The sequence below is a fragment of the Eucyclogobius newberryi genome, unplaced genomic scaffold, assembly GCF_026437365.1.
Source record: "Eucyclogobius newberryi isolate DKJ021-1_F unplaced genomic scaffold, fEucNew1.0.hap1 SCAF_17, whole genome shotgun sequence".
In the NCBI taxonomy this organism is placed as follows: Eukaryota; Metazoa; Chordata; class Actinopteri; order Gobiiformes; family Gobiidae; genus Eucyclogobius; species Eucyclogobius newberryi.
In genome coordinates, this window is record NW_027315801.1 from 8,812,724 (window position 1) to 8,835,046 (window position 22,323).

At 42.2% G+C, this 22,323-nt stretch overlaps 2 protein-coding genes across 8 annotated transcripts in view; both read left to right on the top strand.

The window, feature by feature from the left end:
* The window catches only part of iqsec1a (IQ motif and Sec7 domain ArfGEF 1a), a 143,924-nt gene that overhangs the window by 81,239 nt on the left and 40,362 nt on the right, over positions 1-22,323 (top strand). Inside the window, exon 1 of one of the 7 annotated variants that reach the window (XM_072448933.1) lies at positions 2,398-2,603. The exons of the other annotated variants lie outside the window; for them this stretch is intronic. Coding sequence (XP_072305034.1) covers positions 2,527-2,603 — 77 coding nt within the window. The 5' untranslated portion in view covers positions 2,398-2,526. Of the gene's footprint in view, positions 1-2,397; positions 2,604-22,323 lie in introns of those variants that run through there. 7 annotated transcript variants of the gene reach the window in all.
* The window catches only part of vgll4a (vestigial-like family member 4a), a 97,657-nt gene continuing 96,789 nt past the window's right edge, over positions 21,456-22,323 (top strand). Inside the window, exon 1 of the mRNA XM_072448944.1 lies at positions 21,456-21,465. The gene's annotated coding sequence lies outside the window, so the exon portion shown is untranslated. The remainder of the gene's footprint in view (positions 21,466-22,323) is intronic.

Below are 22,323 nucleotides of genomic sequence, written 5' to 3' on the forward strand. Positions count from 1 at the left end.
TTTTCAAAAATAAAATGTCATAGAAAATTGTAATTGATCAATACAAGGGAATTAAACCTAATACATTTTCATAACGTTCACTGTTAAAAACTGTTTTCTGTATGCTTTAGACAACAATCCTTCGTTTGAAATATTTTTTTTCCTGCAGAGGAAACCTGTTATGTCCTCACAATCTCACTCTTGCAGATGTGTGAAGTATTCCAACAAACTAGAGTATGAGAAAGGCAGGGCAGTCCTCCTCGCTGCACGCTCATGTAGTAACGCAAACGCTAGTGTATATAAATACAGATTGTCATTGGTATTCTGAAGGTGAAAGCGTGTCCATGGTTCATTAATAATACATCAGTGGTTTAGCAGCTCGTGGATGAACTGAAGCTTTAGGGAACCCTTTCGCCGTGGTGCCAAAAAATCATAACCAAATTAATGAGCGCTTTAAAGTCGTGAGGTACTTGAATATTCAAACAGCAGATTGGAATAAACATACTATATCTGTGCACATGCATTATTAAAGACACAGAGCGCTGCACACTTACTGCATGCAGCAAAGAACTCATGCCCTGGATAAAGAGCTTTCTGGTCTGGTAAAAATGATATATTTGTACATTATTTTAAAACTGAAGAAGGCTTAATATGATGGTTAATGTTTGGAATTACACACTTTGAACCCAAAATTATGAAACAAGTCAAATTGTACATTTGTCCTTCAAAAAAGCAGGACCTTCTTGGATCTTGCAATGACAAAGACATTACTTATACAATTGTGTTGAAACTGCAGCAAAATTATGTTTTTCCTTGTCACTTTATTGAGAAATGCCTCAAAATATGACTTTTAGCACTTTGTGTTATCTTGCTAACAATAACAAAAGTAACAAACTAAAAAGAACATGGCCTTCAGCGAGAACATGCTCTGCAACAAAGTCATCTCTTTACTATCTTTTCAAATTGTTTGCCACTCCATAGACAAAATGTTCATGAAACTATCGCTTCTATAAATACTGAACGTGCAGCCATTTCAAAACATGCACAGATCCTTCTCTCGCACCACCGTCATTGGGTGTAGCGCCACCGTCACTGGGTGTAGCGCCACCGTCACTGGGTGTAGCGCCACCGTCACTGGGTGTAGCGCCACCGTCACTGGGTGTAGCGCTTGACATTGCTTCGGCGCCTGTCCCAGATGCACACCCTCATGTTATTCAAAGCGAGGTCAGTGCGTTTTCAGAGGACCTCTCCCTTCACAGCTGCTGGACCAGGCTCGCCCTCCTCTGCACATGCTGCGTTTCCTGGACCAGTGCCTTTAAACATCACAGACAGGGTGATGTTGGAAGACGAGATCAAAATGAATATCTTTGGATTCTCCCGACAGCTATAATCTAATATGGTTATTATCGCAAACGTGGTAATAATGGTGGAGGTTTAAGTGTCACGCAGAAGTGAAAAGGCTGTTTATGTAAATGCAAAGTCAATGTTACTTTATATTTGCAATCTGCTCTTTTGGCAGCTTTTTTCACAGTTTTTATTATGCGGCTGGCAGCTAACAGCAAAGGTGCATTTACCGCCATCTTCTTTAGACTTTATTCTTTGCTAAACTTGAGGATATGGGTGAGCAATATATCAAATATTGAGTGTTATCGATAGTATGTTGTTTTCAAGATGTGCAACATTTGAAAATCTGTCATGGTTTATGATTTTTTTTTAAATTGATTTATAATAAAAATGGCTTATAACATACTTCTTCAAACAAGGACATAAAGTGATATTTCTGCCTGTTAGGGTAATTTTTACAGTTCTTTCTTTCACTTTTGTCTGATACTTAAACCTGAACCAATCAAAGGATCGCCGCTGAAATCTGGTTGGCCAAATAGGCATTTTTGTGTATTTCTATTAATGACCAACAAAAATTCTTCTTAAACACAAAATTCTTGCCTTGGAAGACTTTGGTTGGGGTTCTTGGTGCCACCCTTGGGCTCTACCGTGGAAAAAAAAGCCTGGAAACGCCCATTCAACCAATACATTTAAAGACACATTTGAACACATTTCTTGTCGTAGTGACATAATATCTTCTAAATCGGTTATCAGGGAACTGCACAACTATTTAAACGTCTTGCTCCCCAACTGCCTGTTCCTCCAATTCCCCCTGGAGTGTTTCCTGGACCAGAGCCTGTTAACATCGCACACACATGAACACACCATGACCTCATGCACTTTTTATCCTTCCATCCATCTCCCTCCTTCACATAAACAGACCCTGCCCTCATCATTCCGAGTGAAAAAAGACGTGCGCTGTCCAATGTGGGTGGAGAGCTTTTGTTAACTGGGGAAGAATGAGTTTGCTGGTTGTTGTAGACACTTTTACCTTACTTGGTCATTGAGCAAGGCAACGGCTAAAGACAGACGCTGCAACTCGAGAACTCCGAAAGTATGAATTTGTCTTCGGAAAGCGCGGAGTCTATAATTTGTGGTCAAGACTGGATAGAGCAGTAACTTTTCTTTTCTTTTTTTCCTTCCGAGTGTGTTTTTTTTGGTCGAATGTCTGATGTCGTCGGTGATGTCAGTACCTTGTGGAATGCCATGTGGAAGTATTGCATTTCCAGCCGCACAATAAGGTAGGACAGCAGAAGAGACGGAGGTGGTTTCTAAGTGGTGCTTTTTGGTTTTGGACTCAGACCGCTGTAGTTATTTCTGACGACTGACTAATCAAAAAACGATGTGTGCACGAGGAGGATAACCCAGCGGCTTTCTCCCCACAACCTTGGAAAAGTATTATCAGTGGCATTGAGCTGAGACATTTCATGGTCTTTTAAAGCATTTTCATTTCATTAAAGTTGACTTGTCTGCTGCAGAAGATTTGTGACTTACATGGTTTAAAGCTAATAAGCTAAAGGTGGACATCATTCTCCATTAGGATTAACTACTCACTCATAATCTTGTTGTTATGTTATTATCTTTATCGGCTGGATGTAAAAAGATACTCACATTATATCAATATCTTACATTTCCAATAAAGAATCAGTAGTTTTACTAAAAGCTGCTTGGATTACAGTCGTCTGTTTAGGCAGTATAATTGTTTTATTACCCCTTGTAATGGCTGTAATATTGCAGTTGTCATTAAAGTTAGAAAGTAGTAGTAGTAGTAGCAATAGCTTCACATTGCAGAAGCAGTTGTAGCATAAAACCCCACCTATTTAGGCTTAGAGGCTAGTTTTTATAATCATAATTTTAACTGATGTGGTATCTCGAGTCCTTGACAGTTGTTTATCAAATCCACCTTATTTTGACATCACAAGTCCAAATGTTCAGATTTCTTTTGACACAAACAGCAGAAACTTTGAGTTTGTCTGCGCCTCCTGATTAAGTAAAGACAGAAACCGTTTCAGTGTGTGGCTATTTTTTTACCCAGATTTTAATGAAAAAACTATAATTGATCATTTTATGTATTAATATGATCTCTAGAGGAAGACCAGACTTCACTGATTATTTTGTGCAATTTAACATTTAAAACCAGCTTTGTTGTAAACACTGGAGCAGGTTAAAGTGCCTTTTATAATGAGTGATGACATCATCTGTTAAAAATCCCATCACACATTTTACGAACACGGCGGTTTCCAATGTCCCGCACATGGTTCATTAAAACACGATCCAGTCACAAACACTTCATTCAATTGTAATAAGACAATTAAAATCATTTAACACACTTTTCTGGAGGGTCTGTCAACTGCTCTGTCTCTATGGACATCTACAATATGGCATCTATCGCCATAGAAACAACTTACAAATCAGATCTGTGGAGATGAAAACCTGATCACAGTAAGAATCAGTGTTTTTTTTCTATATTTTCTGAGCACCAAAAACACCAATAAATATATTTTTTTATTTTATTTTACATATACTGTACAACAAAGACAATAAACAGGGACAGCAACAATAATAACAAATATAGCCGCAAGCGGCAATGATCGGCCCTCGCCACGCCGCCGCCACACCGCAATAGGAAGGGGCGCTAACGCGCCCCAATTGTCCTTTTACTACGCCTACTGCTGAATCTGTGACACTGTCACATCTTCTCCCCTTTGTTTTACCATTCAAAAAGCAATTTTATTTTGAATTCTTGGCAAAATGTGCGGCAGACACCGTGACTCTTTGAATAAAAATGTGGATATCTTTTGATGGTCCACACCTGAAGATGAGTCTCACCAAATTTCAGGTTAATAGGGCTAACGCCCTAAGAGGAGTTCATGAAAGTCTAAAGTGTAAACATGTTCTGGCGATTTCCCCATTGGAATAACATGGGAGGTTTCGGTCATCGCTACGGCAACGCCATAACAATTATGACATGGGTCTCATTGACTTTTTTGATGGGGATGCCAAAATTGAGTTGTGTGTCAAATTTCATATAATTTCGCAAAACTAAACATTTAACCTCCATATAAAATCTGTAGGGGGCGCTGTGGCGCCAAATGAATTTATTTCACTTCAAGTAGGTTTAGGGCAAAGAGTTTAACAACTGATTCTAATTTGACGCAATTCGGACTTTATCTGCGCAAACGGCAGAAATGTTAAATTTGGGAGATTTCTGAAATTCTAGCTACAGAGACCGTGACAGGTATCAATGTAATTTGAATAACTTTTGATGTCCCACTCCTCAGTAGCATTTTCACCAAATTTCAGCTTTTTAGGGCCAACGCCCTGGGAGGAGTTCGGAAAAGTACGACGTTTGGAAAAACTCCTGAGTCATGCTTAGCCATTTTTGAAGCAATATGGCCGACATTGGTTGGGCGGACGGCGTTGCCTTAATAATATTTTTTACTTCTCTTGGCACCATCTACCTCTGCGGCAAATTTCATGATTCTACGATCAGATTTTTTTTGGGTCATTTCCTATCTCTCAATGCATTTTTGGTACATTTGGGGGCGCTGACGCGCCAATTTTTTTTAAATTTTAGAAAAGGGAAATAGCCAGAATGTAGAGAGGCACGATTTTTAGAGGTGTGCAAATTTTTGTGACTTTTCGTCAATGTTCACTGGGTGAAAAATAGGTGGGTTGGTCCCGAGAAGAAAGAAACAAAGAAAGAAGAAAGAATATTAAAGCCGCAAGCGGCATCCAACGGCCCTCGCGAGCCGCCGGCCTTTCGACTCTGCGCTTTCGACTTGATAAAGATGGCGCCCTTATTGTGTTGAATTAAAAAAGAACTTGACAGACGGCGACACATTGGACATGGCCAATCCAGTGCAAATGAACACAAGTGTCGGTCAAATGTGCGGGTCCGCCGCCAGAGACCGTGACACTTGGAATAAAAATATGGATTACTTTTGATGCCCCGCTTGTGTAGATGATTTTCCCCAAATATGAGCTTGATCGAGCTATTGCCCTTAGAGGAGTTTGTTAAAGTGTGAAGCGTAAATGTGAACATTTCAGAGATTTCGCTGTTTTCCCATTTCTGACATATATTTGCGGGTCCGCCACACAGAGACCGTAGCACTTAGAATCAAAATATGGATACGTTTTGATGCCCCGCTTGTGTAGATGATATTCTCCAAATATGAACTTGATCGGACAATCGCCCTAGGAGGAGTTTGTTAAAGTGTGAAGCGTAAAAATGTGGTGATTTGAGCGATTCTACGATTTTCCCATAAGGATAACATGGGATGTTTCTGTCATCGCTACGGTTACGCCGTACAAAATATGACTTTGGCTCTCATACTTTTATAATCAGGATGGCAAATTAGAATTTTGTTCAAAATATCATGTCATTTGGAAAAACTCTATTGTTTATAGGCCACTCTGAAGGCCAAATAGTCAGAATTCTGGGAAACGTTTGCGGCTCCGTCGCACAGAGACCGTAAAAGCTATCCTTAAAATTTGGATAACTTTAGATGCCCCACTTGTCTAGAGGACGTACACCGATTTTGAGGTCGGTGGGCAAAACGCACTAGGAGGAGTTCGTTAAAGTGTGAAACAGAAAAATGTGGATATTCGAGAGATTTAGCGGTTTTCCCATAGGGATAACATGGGAGGTTTATGTCATCGCTACGACTACGCCGTAAAAATTAAGGCATTTGTCTGTTTGGCTTTTTTGATCGCGACGCCAAAATAGAATTTTGGGTAAAGTTTAGAAAATTTTGGTAAAACTAATTTTTGACCTTCAATGTTAATTTAAAGGTCACTCTGTAGGGGGCGCTATCGCGCCCATTTCAATTTTGTCATCATAAACTGGTCCAAACTAGAAAGTTGAACAACTGATTCAAATTTGGTCCTAATTGGACTTGTTTTGATCAAATGGGAACAATTTTTACATCTGCAATATCCCAAAATAAGTTGTCCAACTTTGTGGCTGCGCCGCACACAGACCGTAAAAGGTATCTCAAAAAATTGGATAACTTTAGATGCCCCACTTGTCCAGAGGACGTCCGCCGATTTTGAAGTCGGTGGGCAAAACGCCCTAGGAGGAGTTCGTCAAAGTTTGACGTGAACAAAATGGCTAACACAGCGTGTTTTCATTTTCAAAGGAAGATGGCGGCCATAGGGTAAGTCTGGGGGCGTGGCCACAATAATAATTGTTTTTTGTCCTCACAAGAGGAATGCGTGTTCCGAATTTCGTAGCTCTACGACAAAGTTGACCTCGGGGCGTCTCCCATAGGCGCAATGTATTTTGACTTTTGTCGGTGGCGCTGTCGCGCCATTTTTTTAGGAAAAAAAAATGGCCCAGAAAAAACAAAATTTTTCGCCGATTCTGAATTTTGGGCAAAGTTTGGTGAGTTTTTGAGCATGTTCAGGGGGTCAAATTAGAGCTCAAAAAGCAGAAGAACAAGAAAAATAATAAAAATAAAAATAATAATATTTTTAGCAAAAACAATATAGCCGTTTCCACTATAACAACAAATTATACATCGTTTGAAAGCTCTAAGCCTTCCCAATGTCGCCATGGGGTGGAATCATCATTACGAGCGCTTACGCGCTCGTCACTCCCTATTCCGGCGGGATGCCCCGCCCACTCCGCATAGACTTCCATTGATTTGAGCAGATACAAGCATGGCCCATGCCTGCGGCATGGATTCTCGCGTACGGGACGATGCCAGGAGGGTTTTTGGAGGAATGCAGCGCTTCGCGCTGCTGTTGTCAACAATTAGTGAATGGGCTACGCCCATTCACTAATTGTTGACTATTTCTGTCATAGCAGGAGTAAGTATGCATGATCCATGCCTTCGGCATGGGCTAGTTCACTGTACTTGCCAGGGGCGACGGGGTACCAAACATGCGGGCGCAGCCCTCATGTTTGGTCAGACAGTTGCAACGCTGCCGAAGGCAGCGTTGCGGGAGCAATAGGCCCTCCGCCCTGCTGGGGCTCGGGCCTAATTAAAGCCGCAAGCGGCCTCCAACGGCCCTCGCGGGCCGCCGGCCTTCCGACTCTGCGCTTTCGACTTGATAAAGATGGCGCCCTTATTGTGTGTTGAATAAAAAAAGAACTGGACAGACGGCGACACAATTGACCTGGCCAATCCAGTGCAAATCAACACAAGTGTCAGTCAAATTTGCTGCGCCGCCGCACAGAGACCGTAGCACTTGGAATAAAAATATGGATAACTTTTGATGCCGCGCTTGTGTAGATGATTTTTCCCAAAGTAAAGCTTGATCGAGCTATTGCCCACGGAGGAGTTTGTTAAAGTGTGAAGCGTAAATGTGAACATTTCAAGGATTTGGCGTTTTTCCAATTTGTGACAGTATATTTGCAGCTCCACGGCACAGAGACCGTACCACTTAAAATCAAAATATGACTAACTTTTGATGCCCCGTTTGTGTAGATGATTTTCCCCAAATATGAGCTTGATCGGGCAATCGGCCTAGGAGGAGTTCGTTAAAGTGTGAAGCGTAAAAATGTGGTCATTTTAGAGATTTCGCTGTTTTCCCATTTCTGACATATATTTGCGGGTCCGCCACACAGAGACCGTAGCACTTAGAATCAAAATATGGGTAAGTTTTGATGCCCCGCTTGTGTAGATGATATTCTCCAAATATGAACTTGATCGGGCTATCGCCCTAGGAGGAGTTTGTTAAAGTGTGAAGCGTAAAAATGTGGTGATTTGAGCGATTCTACCATTTTCCCATAAGGATAACATGGGATGTTTCTGTCAACGCTACGGTTACGCCGTACAAAATATGACTTTGGCTCTCATACTTTTATAATCAGGATGGCAAATTAGAATTTTGTTCAAAATATCATGTCATTTGGAAAAACTCTATTGTTTATAGGCCACTCTGAAGGCCAAATAGTCAGAATTCTGGGAAACGTTTGCGGCTCCGTCGCACAGAGACCGTAAAAGTTATCCTTAAAATTTGGATAACTTTAGATGCCCCACTTGTCTAGAGGACGTACACCGATTTTGAGGTTGGTGGGCAAAACGCACTAGGAGGACTTCGTTAAAGTGTAAAACATAAAAATGTGGTAATTTGAGAGATTTTGTGGTTTTCCCATAGGGATAACATGGGAGGTTTCTGTCATCGCTACGACTACGCCGTAAAAAATTAGGCATTTTTGTGATTGGCTTTTGTGATTGGGACGGCAAAATAGAATTTTGGGTAAAGTTTAGACAATTTTGGTAAAACTAATTTTTGACCTTCAATGTTAATTTAAAGGTAACTCTGTAGGGGGCGCTATCGCGGCCATTTCAATTTTGTCAGCCTAAACTGGTCCAAACTAGAAAGTTTAACAACTGATTCAAATTTGGTCCTAATCGGACTGGTTTTGATCAAATGGGAGCAATTTTTAGATCTGCAATATTCCAAAATAAGTTGTCCAACTTTGCGGCTGCGCCGCACACAGACCGTAAAAGGTATCTCAAAAAATTGGATAACTTTAGATGCCCCACTTGTCCAGAGGACGTCCGCCGATTTTGAAGTCGGTGGGCAAAACGCCCTAGGAGGAGTTCGTCAAAGTTTGACGTAAACAAAATGGCTAACTCAGCTTGTTTTCATTTTCAAAGGAAGATGGCGGCCATAGGGTAAGTCTGGGGGCGTGGCCACAATAATATTTTTTTTTTGTCCTCACGAGAGGAATGCGTGTCCCGAATTTCGTAGCTTTACGCCAAAGTTGACCTCGGGGCGTCTCCCATAGGCGCAATGTATTTTGACTTTTGTCGGTGGCGCTGTCGCGCCATTTTTTAACGAAAAAAAAAAATGGCCCAGAAAAAATCTAATTTTTCGCCGATTCTGAATTTTGGGCAAAGTTTGGTGAGTTTTTGAGCATGTTCAGGGGGTCAAATTAGAGCTCAAAAAGCAGAAGAACAAGAAAAATAAAAATAATTAAAGCCGCAAGCGGCATCCAACAGCCCTCGCGGGCCGCCGGCCTTCCGACTCTGCGCTTTTGACTTGATAAAGATGGCGCCCTTATTGTGTGTTGAATTAAAAAAGAACTTGACAGACGGCGACACATTGGACATGGCCAATCCAGTGGAAATGAACACAAATGTCGGTCAAATGTGCGGGTCCGCCGCACAGAGACCGTGACACTTGGAATAAAAATATGGATAAGTTTTGATGCCCCGCTTGTGTAGATGATTTTCCCCAAATATGAGTTTGATCGGACAATCGCCCTAGGAGGAGTTTGTTAAAGTGTGAAGCGTAAAAATGTGGTGATTTGAGCGATTCCACGATTTTCTCATAAGGATAACATGGGATGTTTCTGTCATCGCTACGGTTACGCCGTACAAAATATGACTTTGGCTCTCATACTTGTATGATCAGGATGGCAAATTAGAATTTTGTGCAAAATATGTCATTTGGAAAAACTCTATTGTTTATAGGCTACTCTGAAGGCCAAATAGTCAGAATTCTGGGAAACGTTTGCGGCTCCGTCGCACAGAGACCGTAAAAGTTATCCTTAAAATTTGGATAACTTTAGATGCCCCACTTGTCTAGAGGACGTACACCGATTTTGAGGTTGGTGGGCAAAACGCACTAGGAGGAGTTCGTTAAAGTGTGAAACATAAAAATGTGGTAATTTGAGAGATTTTGTGGTTTTCCCATAGGGATAACATGGGATGTTTCTGTCATCGCTACGACTACGCCGTAAAAATTAAGGCATTTGTCTGATTGGCTTTTGTGATCGGGACGGCAAAATAGAATTTTGGGTAAAGTTTAGACAATTTTGGTAAAACTAATTTTTGACCTTCAATGTTAATTTAAAGGTCACTCTGTAGGGGGCGCTATCGCGGCCATTTCAATTTTGTCAGCCTAAACTGGTCCAAACTAGAAAGTTTAACAACTGATTCAAATTTGGTCCTAATGGGACTTGTTTTGATCAAATGGGAGCAATTTTTAGATCTGCAATATTCCAAAATAAGTTGTCCAACTTTGCGGCTGCGCCTCACACAGACCGTAAAAGGTATCTCAAAAAATTGGATAACTTTAGATGCCCCACTTGTCCAGAGGACGTCCGCCGATTTTGAAGTCGGTGGGCAAAACGCCCTAGGAGGAGTTCGTCAAAGTTTGACGTGAACAAAATGGCTAACACAGCGTGTTTTCATTTTCAAAGGAAGATGGCGGCCATAGGGTAAATCTGGGGGCGTGGCCACAATAATATTTTTTTTTTGTCCTCACGAGAGGAATGTGTGTTCCGAATTTCGTAGCTCTACGACAAAGTTGACCTCGGGGCGTCTCCCATAGGCGCAATGTATTTTGACTTTTGTCGGTGGCGCTGTCGCGCCATTTTTTAACGGAAAAAAAATGGCCCAGAAAAAACAAAATTTTTCGCCGATTCTGAATTTTGGGCAAAGTTTGGTGAGTTTTTGAGCATGTTCAGGGGGTCAAATTAGAGTTCAAAGCGATGAAGAACAAGAAAAATAATAAATATAGCCGCAAGCGGCAATGATCGGCCCTCGCCACGCCGCCGCCACGCCGCAAGAGGAGGGGGCGCTAACGCGCCCCAATTGTCCTTTTGTTGCGCCTACTGCTGAATCTGTGACGCTGTCACATCTTCTCCCCTTTGTTTTACCATCAAAAAGCAATTTTATTTTGAATTCTTGGCACAATGTGCGGCTTTGCCGCACAGACACCATGACTCTTTGAATAAAAATGTGGATCACTTTTGATGGTCCACCCCTGAAGATGAGTCTCACCAAATTTCAGGTTAATAGGGCTAACGCCCTAAGAGGAGTTTGTGAAAGTCTAAAGTGTAAACATGTTCTGGCGATTTCCCCATTGGAATAACATGGAAGGTTTCGGTCATCGTTACGGCAACGCCATAACAATTATGACATGGCTCTCATTGACTTTTTTGATGGGGATGCTAAAATTGAGTTGTGTGTCAAATTTCATATAATTTCGCAAAACTAAACATTTAACCTCCATATAAAATCTGTAGGGGGCGCTGTGGCGCCAAATGAATTTATTTCACTTCAAGTGGGTTTAGGGCAAAGAGTTTAACAACTGATTCTAATTTGACGCAATTCGGACTTTATCTGCGCAAACGGCAGAAATTTTAAATATGGGAGATTTCTGAAATTCTAGCTACAGTTTGCGGCTTCGCCGCACAGAGACCGTGAGAGGTATCAATGTAATTTGGATAACTTTTGATGTCCCACTCCTCAGTAGCATTTTCACCAAATTTCAGCTTTTTAGGGCCAACGCCCTGGGAGGAGTTCGTAAAAGTACGACGTTTGGAAAAACTCCAAAATCATGTTTAGCCATTTTTGAAGCAATATGGCCGACGTTTGGTTGGGCGGACGGCGTTGCCTTAATAATATTTTTTACTTCTCTTGTCACCATCTACCTCTGCGCCAAATTTCATGATTCTACGATCAGATTTTTTTTGGGTCATTTCCCATCTCTCAATGCATTTTTGGTACATTTGGGGGCGCTGACGCGCCAATTTTTTTTATTTTAGAAAAGGGAAATAGCCAGAATGTAGAGAGGCACGATTTTTAGAGGTGTGCAAATTTTTGTGACTTTTCGTCAATGTTCACTGGGTGAAAAATAGGGGGGTTGGTCCCGAGAAGAAGAAGAAGAAGAAGAAGAAGAAGAAGAATATTCCGATGCGAAAACAATGTTTCCCATTTTTCAAATATCATAAACTATACATTTTCGGAAAGCGCTCGCGCTTTCCTACCTCATGGTGTGGGTCCCTGGTCACTGACGGGTACTTTCGTTAATTTTGAGTGGGCTCCGCCCACTTTGTGTTTTTGGCCCTCTATACAGTAATAATGTTCAATTTTTGCATTACATGCTTATATGCACGGAACATGCAAGAGATGGGGAACGTATTCGTGAGCTACTTAGGGCAAATGAGTGCTTTATATGTCATCCCAATGTAAAGTGCTCGTTTAGTGCGCACTTTTGCACGGGCTTCGCCCGTTTACAACGGTAATGTTCCATTTTCCTACTATTAATTAGTATGCACGGGGCGTGCGTGAGTGAAGGAGTGCGTTAGTGAGTGTTTGGAAGTGGGCGAGCGCTTCGCGCTCGATTTCGTGCGCACTACGTGCGCACTTTCGCAGCCGTGCTTCGCACGGCCTTACGAGATTAATAGGCCTCTCGCCAGCTTGTGGCGCTCGGGCCTAATAATATTTTTAGCAAAAACAATATAGCCGTTTCCACTATAACAACAAATTATACATCGTTTGAAAGCTCTAAGCCTTCCCGATGCCGCCATGGGGTGGAATCATCATTACGAGCGCTCACGCGCTCGTCACTGTCATGGAATTAGACATACACCCGATGCTATTCCTTAACACATTGAGAACACAATTCAACTTAGAATATGAAACGACACAGAAACATCAGACATTTGTGTGGCATGCATGGGAGAAAACGCGGGGACTGTGTCAGCCAGGCCGTTGTAAGGAGCCTGGCTGACCCTCCTGCGTCTCACCCCCGCGTCTCACACCGTTTTTTCCCATGCTGGTTGGTTTTATTAGATATTCTGGAATAGGCGGGTCACATTTCTCATTGGTCAGCTTCACATCAAGGCACTTGGTATTTTTCCGTAGAGATCAAGCCTTGGGTAAACATTACCCAGACTCCTCTGGGTTATCACCCCCCCCTAGGGTAAACATCCTTTGGCCCATCTTTACGACCCCTTCACAAATGCAGTTTGTCACACACCCGTTCTTCTCTTAGACTAATGATGCAGATAAAATATCACTATTATGCAGAAAAATTACATCACAGAAATATAATCATATATTCACATTTTATCACAGTCACTCCCTATTCCGTCGGGATGCCCCGCCCACTCCCCATAGACTTCCATTGATTTGAGCAGATACAAGCATGGCCCATGCCTGCGGCATGGATTCTCGCGTACGGGACGATGCCAGGAGGGTTTTTGGAGGAATGCAGCGCTTCGCGCTGCTGTTGTCAACAATTAGTGAATGGGCTACGCCCATTCACTAATTGTTGACTATTTCTGTCATAGCAGGAGTAAGTATGCATGATCCATGCCTTCGGCATGGGCTAGTTCAATGTACTTGCCAGGGGCGACGGGGTACCAAACATGCGGGCGCAGCCCTCATGTTTGGTCAGACAGTTGCAACGCTGCCTTCGGCAGCGTTGCGGGAGCAATAGGCCCTCCGCCCTGCTGGGGCTCGGGCCTAAATATAGCCGCAAGCGGCAATGATCGGCCCTCGCCACGCCACCGCCGCCACGCCGCAAGAGGAGGGGGCGCTAACGCGCCCCAATTGTCCTTTTATTACGCCTACTGCTGAATCTGTGACGCTGTCACATCTTCTCCCCTTTGTTTTACCATCAAAAAGCTATTTTATTTTGAATTCTTGGCAAAATGTGCGGCTTTGCCGCACAGACACCGTGACTCTTTGAATGAAAATGTGGATAACTTTTGATGGTCCTGAAGAGTCTCACCAAATTTCAGGTTAATATGTCTAACGCCCTGGGAGGAGTTTGTGAAAGTCTAAAGTGTAAACATGTTCTGGCGATTTCCCCATTGGAATAACATGAAAGGTTTTGGTCATCGTTACGGCAACGCCATAACAATTATGACATGGGTCTCATTGACTTTTTTGATGGGGATGCCAAAATTGAGTTGTGTGTCAAATTTCATATAATTTCGCAAAACTAAACATTTAACCTCCATATAAAATCTGTAGGGGGCGCTGTGGCGCCAAATGAATTTATTTCACTTCAAGTAGGTTTAGGGCAAAGAGTTTAACAACTGATTCTAATTTGACGATATTCGGACTTTATCTGCGCAAACGGCAAAAATTTTAAATATGGGAGATTTCTGAAATTCTAGCTACAGTTTGCGGCTTCGCCGCACAGAGACCGTGAGAGGTATCAATGTAATTTGGATAACTTTTGATGTCCCACTCCTCAGTAGCATTTTCACCAAATTTCAGCTTTTTAGGGCCAACGCCCTGGGAGGAGTTCGTAAAAGTACGACGTTTGGAAAAACTCCGAAGTCATGTTTAGCCATTTTTGAAGCAATATGGCCGACATTTGGTTGGGCGGACGGCGTTGCCGTAATAATATTTTTTACTTCTCTTGTCACCATCTACCTCGGCGCCAAATTTCATGATTCTACGATCAGATTTTTTTTGGGTCATTTCCCATCTCTCAATGCATTTTTGGTACATTTGGGGGCGCTGACGCGCCAATTTTTTTTGTTTTAGAAAAGGGAAATAGCCAGAATGTAGAGAGGCACGATTTTTAGAGGTGTGAACATTTTTGTGACTTTTCGTCAATGTTCACTGGGTGAAAAATAGGGGGGTTGGTCCCGAGAAGAAGAAAGAAGAAGAAAGAAATATAGCCGCAAGCGGCAATGATCGGCCCTCGCCACGCCGCCGCCACGCCACAAGAGGAGGGGGCGCTAACGCGCCCCAATTGTCCTTTTATTACGCCTACTGCTGAATCTGTGACGCTGTCACATCTTCTCCCCTTTGTTTTACCATCAAAAAGCAATTTTATTTTGAATTCTTGGCAAAATGTGCGGCTTTGCCGCACAGACACCGTGACTCTTTGAATAAAAATGTGGATAACTTTTGATGGTCCACCCCTGAAGATGAGTCTCACCAAATTTCAGGTTAATATGTCTAACGCCCTAAGAGGAGTTTGTGAAAGTCTAAAGTGTAAACATGTTCTGGCGATTTCCCCATTGGAATAACATGGGAGGTTTTGGTCATCGCTACGGCAACGCCATAACAATTATGACATGGGTCTCATTGACTTTTTTGATGGGGATGCCAAAATTGAGTTGTGTGTCAAATTTCATATAATTTCGCAAAACTAAATATTTAACCTCCATATAAAATCTGTAGGGGGCGCTGTGGCTCCAAATTAATTTATTTCACTTCAAGTAGGTTTAGGGCAAAGAGTTTAACAACTGATTCTAATTTGACGCAATTCGGACTTTATCTGCGCAAACGGCAGAAATGTTAAATTTGGGAGATTTCTGAAATTCTTGCTACAGTTTGCGGCTTCGCCGCACAGAGACCGTGACAGGTATCAATGTAATTTGGATAACTTTTGATGTCCCACTCCTCAGTAGCATTTTCACCAAATTTCAGCTTTTTAGGGCCAACGCCCTGGGAGGAGTTTGTAAAAGTACGACGTTTGGAAAAACTCCGAAGTCATGTTTAGCCATTTTTGAAGCAATATGGCCGACATTTGGTTGGGCGGACGGCGTTGCCGTAATAATATTTTTTACTTCTCTTGTCACCATCGACCTCTGCGCCAAATTTCATGATTCTACGATCAAATTTTTTTTTGGGTCAGTTCCCATCTCTCAATGCATTTTTGGTACATTTGGGGGCGCTGACGCGCCAATTTTTTTATTTTAGAAAAGGGAAATAGCCAGAATGTAGAGAGGCACGATTTTTAGAGGTGTGCAAATTTTTGTGACTTTTCGTCAATGTTCACTGGGTGAAAAATAGGGGGGTTGGTCCCGAGAAGAAGAAGAAAGAATAATATTCCGATGCGAAAACAATGTTTCCCATTTTCCAAATATCATAAACTATACATTTTCGGAAAGCGCTCGCGCTTTCCTACCTCATGGTGTGGGTCCCTGGTCACTGACGGGTACTTTCGTTAATTTTAAGTGGGCTCCGCCCACTTTGTGTTTTTGGCCCTCTATACAGTAATAATGTTCAATTTTTGCATTACATGCTTATATAAGATAAGATAAGATAAGATAAGATAATCCTTTATTGTCCCACATGGGGAAATTTCATTGGTGCAACGCAGGTAGATACAGAGGTAGATACAGAAGAACAGATCACTTATAGGAAGTCTGAAAAACACTTTCAGTAGAAGATCTCCTATAAATAAATAAAAAACTCCCATAGACAAATAAATAAATAAATACCATTGCATGTGATCACAACAGTAATTGCACATGAATATGTGTCACTACAGCACATAGATTGCACATGAATTCCAACAGCAATTGCACATATGACAGAATTGCACATCAGTATTAGGTTAGGTCAGTATTGCGACGGGATAACGTGACGATCTCCGGGTAAGACGACTGTTCTCCGCAGTTTCATGAGTTCCTCCTTTGTGGAAACGCGGTACGGCACCGGCCGGGGGGCGGGGCCGGAGCCGGGGGGCGGGGCCGGAGCCGGGGGGCGGGGCCGGAGCCGGGGGCGGGGCGGGGCCGGAGCCGGGGGACTCAGAGCCAAAACACATCGCAACGACCCGACGAAAACACTCAATCCAGCCGAATAAAGTCAAAACAAGTTAATTTAAAGCGATTCCAGTGCGTGTCGTGCTGGTGGGCTCGCTCGGAGCTAGCTCACGTCACAACAACACAACGAACGCAACGAAAAACTCTCAAATCCAGCCGAAAAAAGTCAAAAACAGTTGAATTAAAAAACTATTCCAGCGCGTGTCCCTATCGTACAGTAAAATAGAAAAAATATACTAACTATATTTACAAAATATAGGAGATAAAGCACAATAAGTGTGAGAAAGAAGAGAGAGCGTTTACACCGGGCTGCCAGCTGTACCAGCGCCTTATGACGTATGAATATGCACGGAACATGCAAGAGATGGGGAACGTATTCGTGAGCTACTTAGCGCAAATGAGTGCTTTATATGGGGATGACGACCGCTTCGCGGTCGTCATCTCAATGTAAAGTGCTCGTTTAGTGCGCACTTTTGCACGGGCTTCGCCCGTTTACAACGGTAATGTTCCATTTTCCTACTACTAATTAGTATGCACGGGGCGTGCGTGAGTGGAGGAGTGCGTTAGTGAGTGTTTGGAAGTGGGCGAGCGCTTCGCGCTCGATTTCGTGCGCACTTTCGCAGCCGTGCTTCGCACGGCCTTACGAGATTAATAGGCCTCTCGCCAGCTTGTGGCGCTCGGGCCTAAAAATAATAATATTATTAGCAAAAACAATATAGCCGTTTCCACTATAACAACAAATTATACATCGTTTGAAAGCTCTAAGCCTTCCCCATGCCGCCATGGGGTGGAATCATCATTACGAGCGCTTACGCGCTCGTCACTCCCCATTCCGTCGGGATGCCCCGCCCACTCCCCATAGACTTCCATTGATTTGAGCAGATACAAGCATGGCCCATGCCTGCGGCATGGATTCTCGCGTACAGGACGATGCCAGGAGGGTTTTTGGAGGAATGCAGCGCTACGCCCATTCACAAATTGTTGACAACAGCAGCTATTTCTGTCATAGCAGGAGTAAGTATGCATGATCCATGCCTTCGGCATGGGCTAGTTCACTGTACTTACCAGGGGCGACGGGGCACCAAACATGCGGGCTGTGCCCGCATGTTTGGTCAGACAGTTGCAATAGAGGGTCTATTGCAATAGCAATAGACCCTCCGCCCTGCTGGGGCTCGGGCCTAATAACAAGAATGAAAGAAACACCCCACATGCACACTCAAGAAACAAAAATAAAATAAAATAGATAAATAAAAAAAAATACCTGTAATTGAATAAATGCTAAATAATTTTAACACCACACGGTCAAACATTCTAGGCAAAACAATAACATCTAATCACAAGCAGATTTGGACTGTCCAGCAGCAAAATTTAGCCTTTGGATTTGATGAGAATAGTTGTTGATGGCGTGTCGTTCTAATGATCCTATGGCAGTGACACGAGCCTGAGCACATCTGATCTGCTGTGGTTGTGTGTCAGAAAGCAGCCTCTCCATGACTTATTCATACGTGCACATGGAGAGCTGCCTGTCACCTCACCGCTCTGGGCATCGTGCATCCGCGCTAGACGATTTAACACAGGAAATAACTGGGACACGACTGCAACTGCATATAAGGTAAAGGCCGCAGCTTGACTTAATGGTAGGATATGAGAGATTTTGGCTTCTGAGGTGAGGTCTGTTATGGAATAGTCGTTATGTGCCAAAGTAGACTTGCTTTCCGATGTGGGAAAGCAAAAATACACCCCAGTATGGAAAACTTTAGACATGTCTGAGGCTCAAGCTGTGTTTCGGTCCAAAATGTTCTTTGTTCACTTATTGAGGGCGGTTTGACTGTGTTTTCCTGATGTTTCTTGGCCCATTTAAAGGCCTTGAATCAGCGTATTTCTCCAAATTGTTTTTTTCTGTCTTTTTTTCTCAGCAGATTAGCTTGTACTGTAGAAAATATGTTCATACTGAAAGATTCTCTGTAAAAATGTGGATTTAGGATGAATCTAGGCAGGCCAAGTCATCACTCAACTACATAAACTAATACAAAAAAAGAAGAAACTTTTATTTTATTTTAGTTTTTACGATACGCCTTATGATTACAGTCAATCGTGTTCAAAAACAACATAGCTACGCTGCAAAAACGGCTTAATGGCCATTCTTGTAACAACAGAATGACCATTAGTTTTACCCAATCAAACAAAATCTGTTATTGACCCGCTGCAGGCTCAAGTTGCAGCGTCCAAACCCGATGCATTATTCACACGCTCAACTCTCCCGGGGCTTTGAATATTCGCCTGTTCTTAGTTTGCACAACAGTTTTAGAGGCAAAGCTGTCAGCGTCACTGGTCCGCTTGATTTGAAGGGTCCGTGATATGGTAATAAACTGGCTGATGAGTTGTAGGACATGATTCACGGGGTCTTGCTTGTGCTGCTGCAGGGGTGGCTCTTTATGGGGGATTCTGTCTTTTTGGAGTCTTGCCGCTGCTGCAGTGTCTGGCCCTGCTCATGTTAAGCCCTATTGCTTTGAAATGGTAATGATGTAAGGGAGGCAGATGGTTTACCGTGATGCAGAGGAATGCCACTGTCAAGAGAGAGAATAAAATATGTGCATGTCTGAGGAAAACAAAACAAATGCTTATGAAGACATTGCTGTTGTTTTTTGATGTGATTTGACAGTTTCAAGCTGACATTTCTTTCCTGCTCTGGTTGATGTGGATTTGTTTTTAAATGTCCAGCCTTTTTCACTGAATACAATAATGAAACATATTAGGTTTTACAAAGGTCAAATTGAAGTATAATATCTGGGACTGAATCAGGTCTGCAGAAAGGTTACACTGTCTAGAATTTAAACCAGGACTGACCTATAGTAAATGAAGACAGAACCAGGTCTAGGACTAAAGGGGGACTAATGGAAGGCTAAAACCAGATATGTAGTACTATTGTAAATCAGGACTAAACTGTGTGTAAACCAAGATAAAGCTAGCATATCATAAGGATGGATAAAAACTGGGATTAAATAAGCGGCGGTCCACACTTCATTATTGGATTAAGTTGACACATTCCTCTGAGCTGTGCTTCAGTGAGTGGACTGTAATGAGCATGTGCTGCATTAACTTATGTAATGGTGAGTGAGGGGAGAGGCTGGGCGAGCGAGAGAGGAGAGAGAGTGCTGCTGCACTGCAGAGCTCAAATCCGCTGCATCATGTGGTGCACACTCCCCCTGGACCTGTACGTACACATCTATGCTCTTTCATGTGTTTGATGTACTATGCACGTGCTCTTTCTGTCAATGCAACCACAATGTGAGGCAGAAATAACCAAGAAAAAGCTATAAATAAAAGGGGAAATTATGCTAGAGATGCAATTCAAAAGGTTGACCACAGTTTTGTTCATTTCACGGTCCTGCGGCTGGCTCCAGGCACAGCTAACAGGAATGAACATATGTTGAACAAATATGTGTTATTATTCTGCCACGCCCGTTCTTACTTCGGACTGCTCCATAACACATTGACAATTAGTGTATAATGTGAGGAATGAATAGACTTGATCTGTAATGCAGCTGTAAATATCAAACTGTTCTATGGGGAAGACGCCCATAAACTGTTGCTTCAGACTAGTTCCTCTGGGTCCTGTAAACTGTAATGATAATGCAGGTACAATCAAATGTGTAATGTAAAATAGGCCAGATAAACTAAACTAAACTAAACTACTTCTGTTGTGATTGTATTTCCTGTTGAGCAGGAATGCCATTAATTTTAATGAAACTAGAGAAATGTTTTGCTGCCTGAATATCATATAAAGTAGCTTCATTTGTGTAACATTTTCACATAATCAACTCTGCACAATTTCTCTGATTGGCTTGAAAACTGCTTTTTACAGTGTGTATCAAACATAGAATATAATTTAAATCAATTGTAGTATACAGTAAATATTAAATCATTTTTGCTTCACATAAACTGGTGGAAATTATGCTGAGAACGTCAAAAATGTATATATTCAAATGACTTGCTAAAAGTGGCATTAAACTCAGTGTAAGGACTGCCAATATTTGAATAAATATTGACTCTCAAAAACTAATACAAGCTAAAAAATCTATTGATGCAGAATCACAGCATGTAGCATTCACTCATTAATACTTTATTTTTGTTCTCGTATGAAAGTGTTTTTGAAACGGTGAGCTCATGACTACTTTGTAATTAGCTTGATCGCAGCCCTATTGTCCCCGCGCCTTTGTCCCATTCATGTGTTCTGTGTGAGTAGTGATTACTGCGTGTGGGTGTTCTGCGCTTTACCTGCATCATGGGGACAAGAGCACAAAGTGGTGCTAGTTGAGAGCCAGCCATTTCACAACAGCGCTCAGAGACAAAGCAGGCATCATTATCTGATGTGGGTTTGATTGATGTTAAGGATGAGTGAGGAGGGCGAGGGTCCTGGGACAAAAGGGGGTGCATCGGGGACTGTAGGGGTAGTAGTGGTTAATGGCATGACAACACAGTCCATAAAACCAAGTGAGCGCTTTGGGGGCTTTTAACCATTTCTCAACCTGTGATGAACAAGAGAGTAAGTGGATAACGTAGAACTGCTGCACTGGACAGAGCTTTAGAAGGTGTCAATATGAGACCATTTTCTCTAATAACTACACTTCTCATAGTCTTAAAAAGGCAAGTAAAGATACATATGTGTATATAATTATTAGAAGTGTATTGAATGTTATCATGAATCTGGTCATATACTGCAGGTGATCTATTACAATGTGATCTATTGGAAACTTGAGTATTTCATTACAGTTTGTGTGCCAATAATCATTAAGTTATGATTTTTCTTCTCCCTAAACCTTTTGTTAAAGTCCATCGCCGTGTGTGCATGTAATGGTACAGTAGCTTTTGTTTGTTTGCCTTAATTCCCTCAGAAAACAATGTGTGCTTTTCAATACATAGTCTATTTCTAATAAAAGCTAAGATTCCGTCTTTATAACTACTTAATTAAAGGGTTAGAGATGGGAGTTATGGTTCAGGTATTTAAGTGTTTCCCAATTTTCAATGTGTATTATGGGCAAAATCAGGTTCTTCAGAAGTTTGCAGTAGATAAATGATAAGGGACATCGTGATACAAATGTGCAAGACAGCATGCATTGGAAACATAAGTACAATACTTGAAATTACTCAGCAATTTACCAAAAAAGTGCAGTTTATTTGACCCATTTCCTCTTTTTACCTTTTTAACATTCAGCTGGTCAACGAGATAAATGCACAAAGCTGCCTGTTTGTTTTTTTTTTTTTAATCGCCGGCCATAGCTGTGTATTATTGTGAAATTAGCACGTGCCAAGCAAGTGCAGACATGTGGCACAATGCATGCTGGGAGTGGGCCTGGAGTCTGGCTGGTAAACAGTCATTAAATTGCATGTTTACCCTGCCCCTAATGACTCCAGGCTGTGTGTAAATGTAGCACGAGCAGACCTGCCTTCGAGCACCAGTGTCCAGTTAATCTCCCCTCAGCCTGGACTATTGCCGTGACAACTGGCCTCGAAAATGTTCATACAGTTGTGATACATCCTTTTATGCCGTTTCCAACATGCTGACGCTAATCTATTGTCATTGGCGTATTATCTTGACACCTTACGCCGCTCATTACACGTATTCTTTGTGCGATGTTCACATTTGCAGGTAGAGGATATGACAAGACCGCACAAAGGTGGAAGTAGTTCTC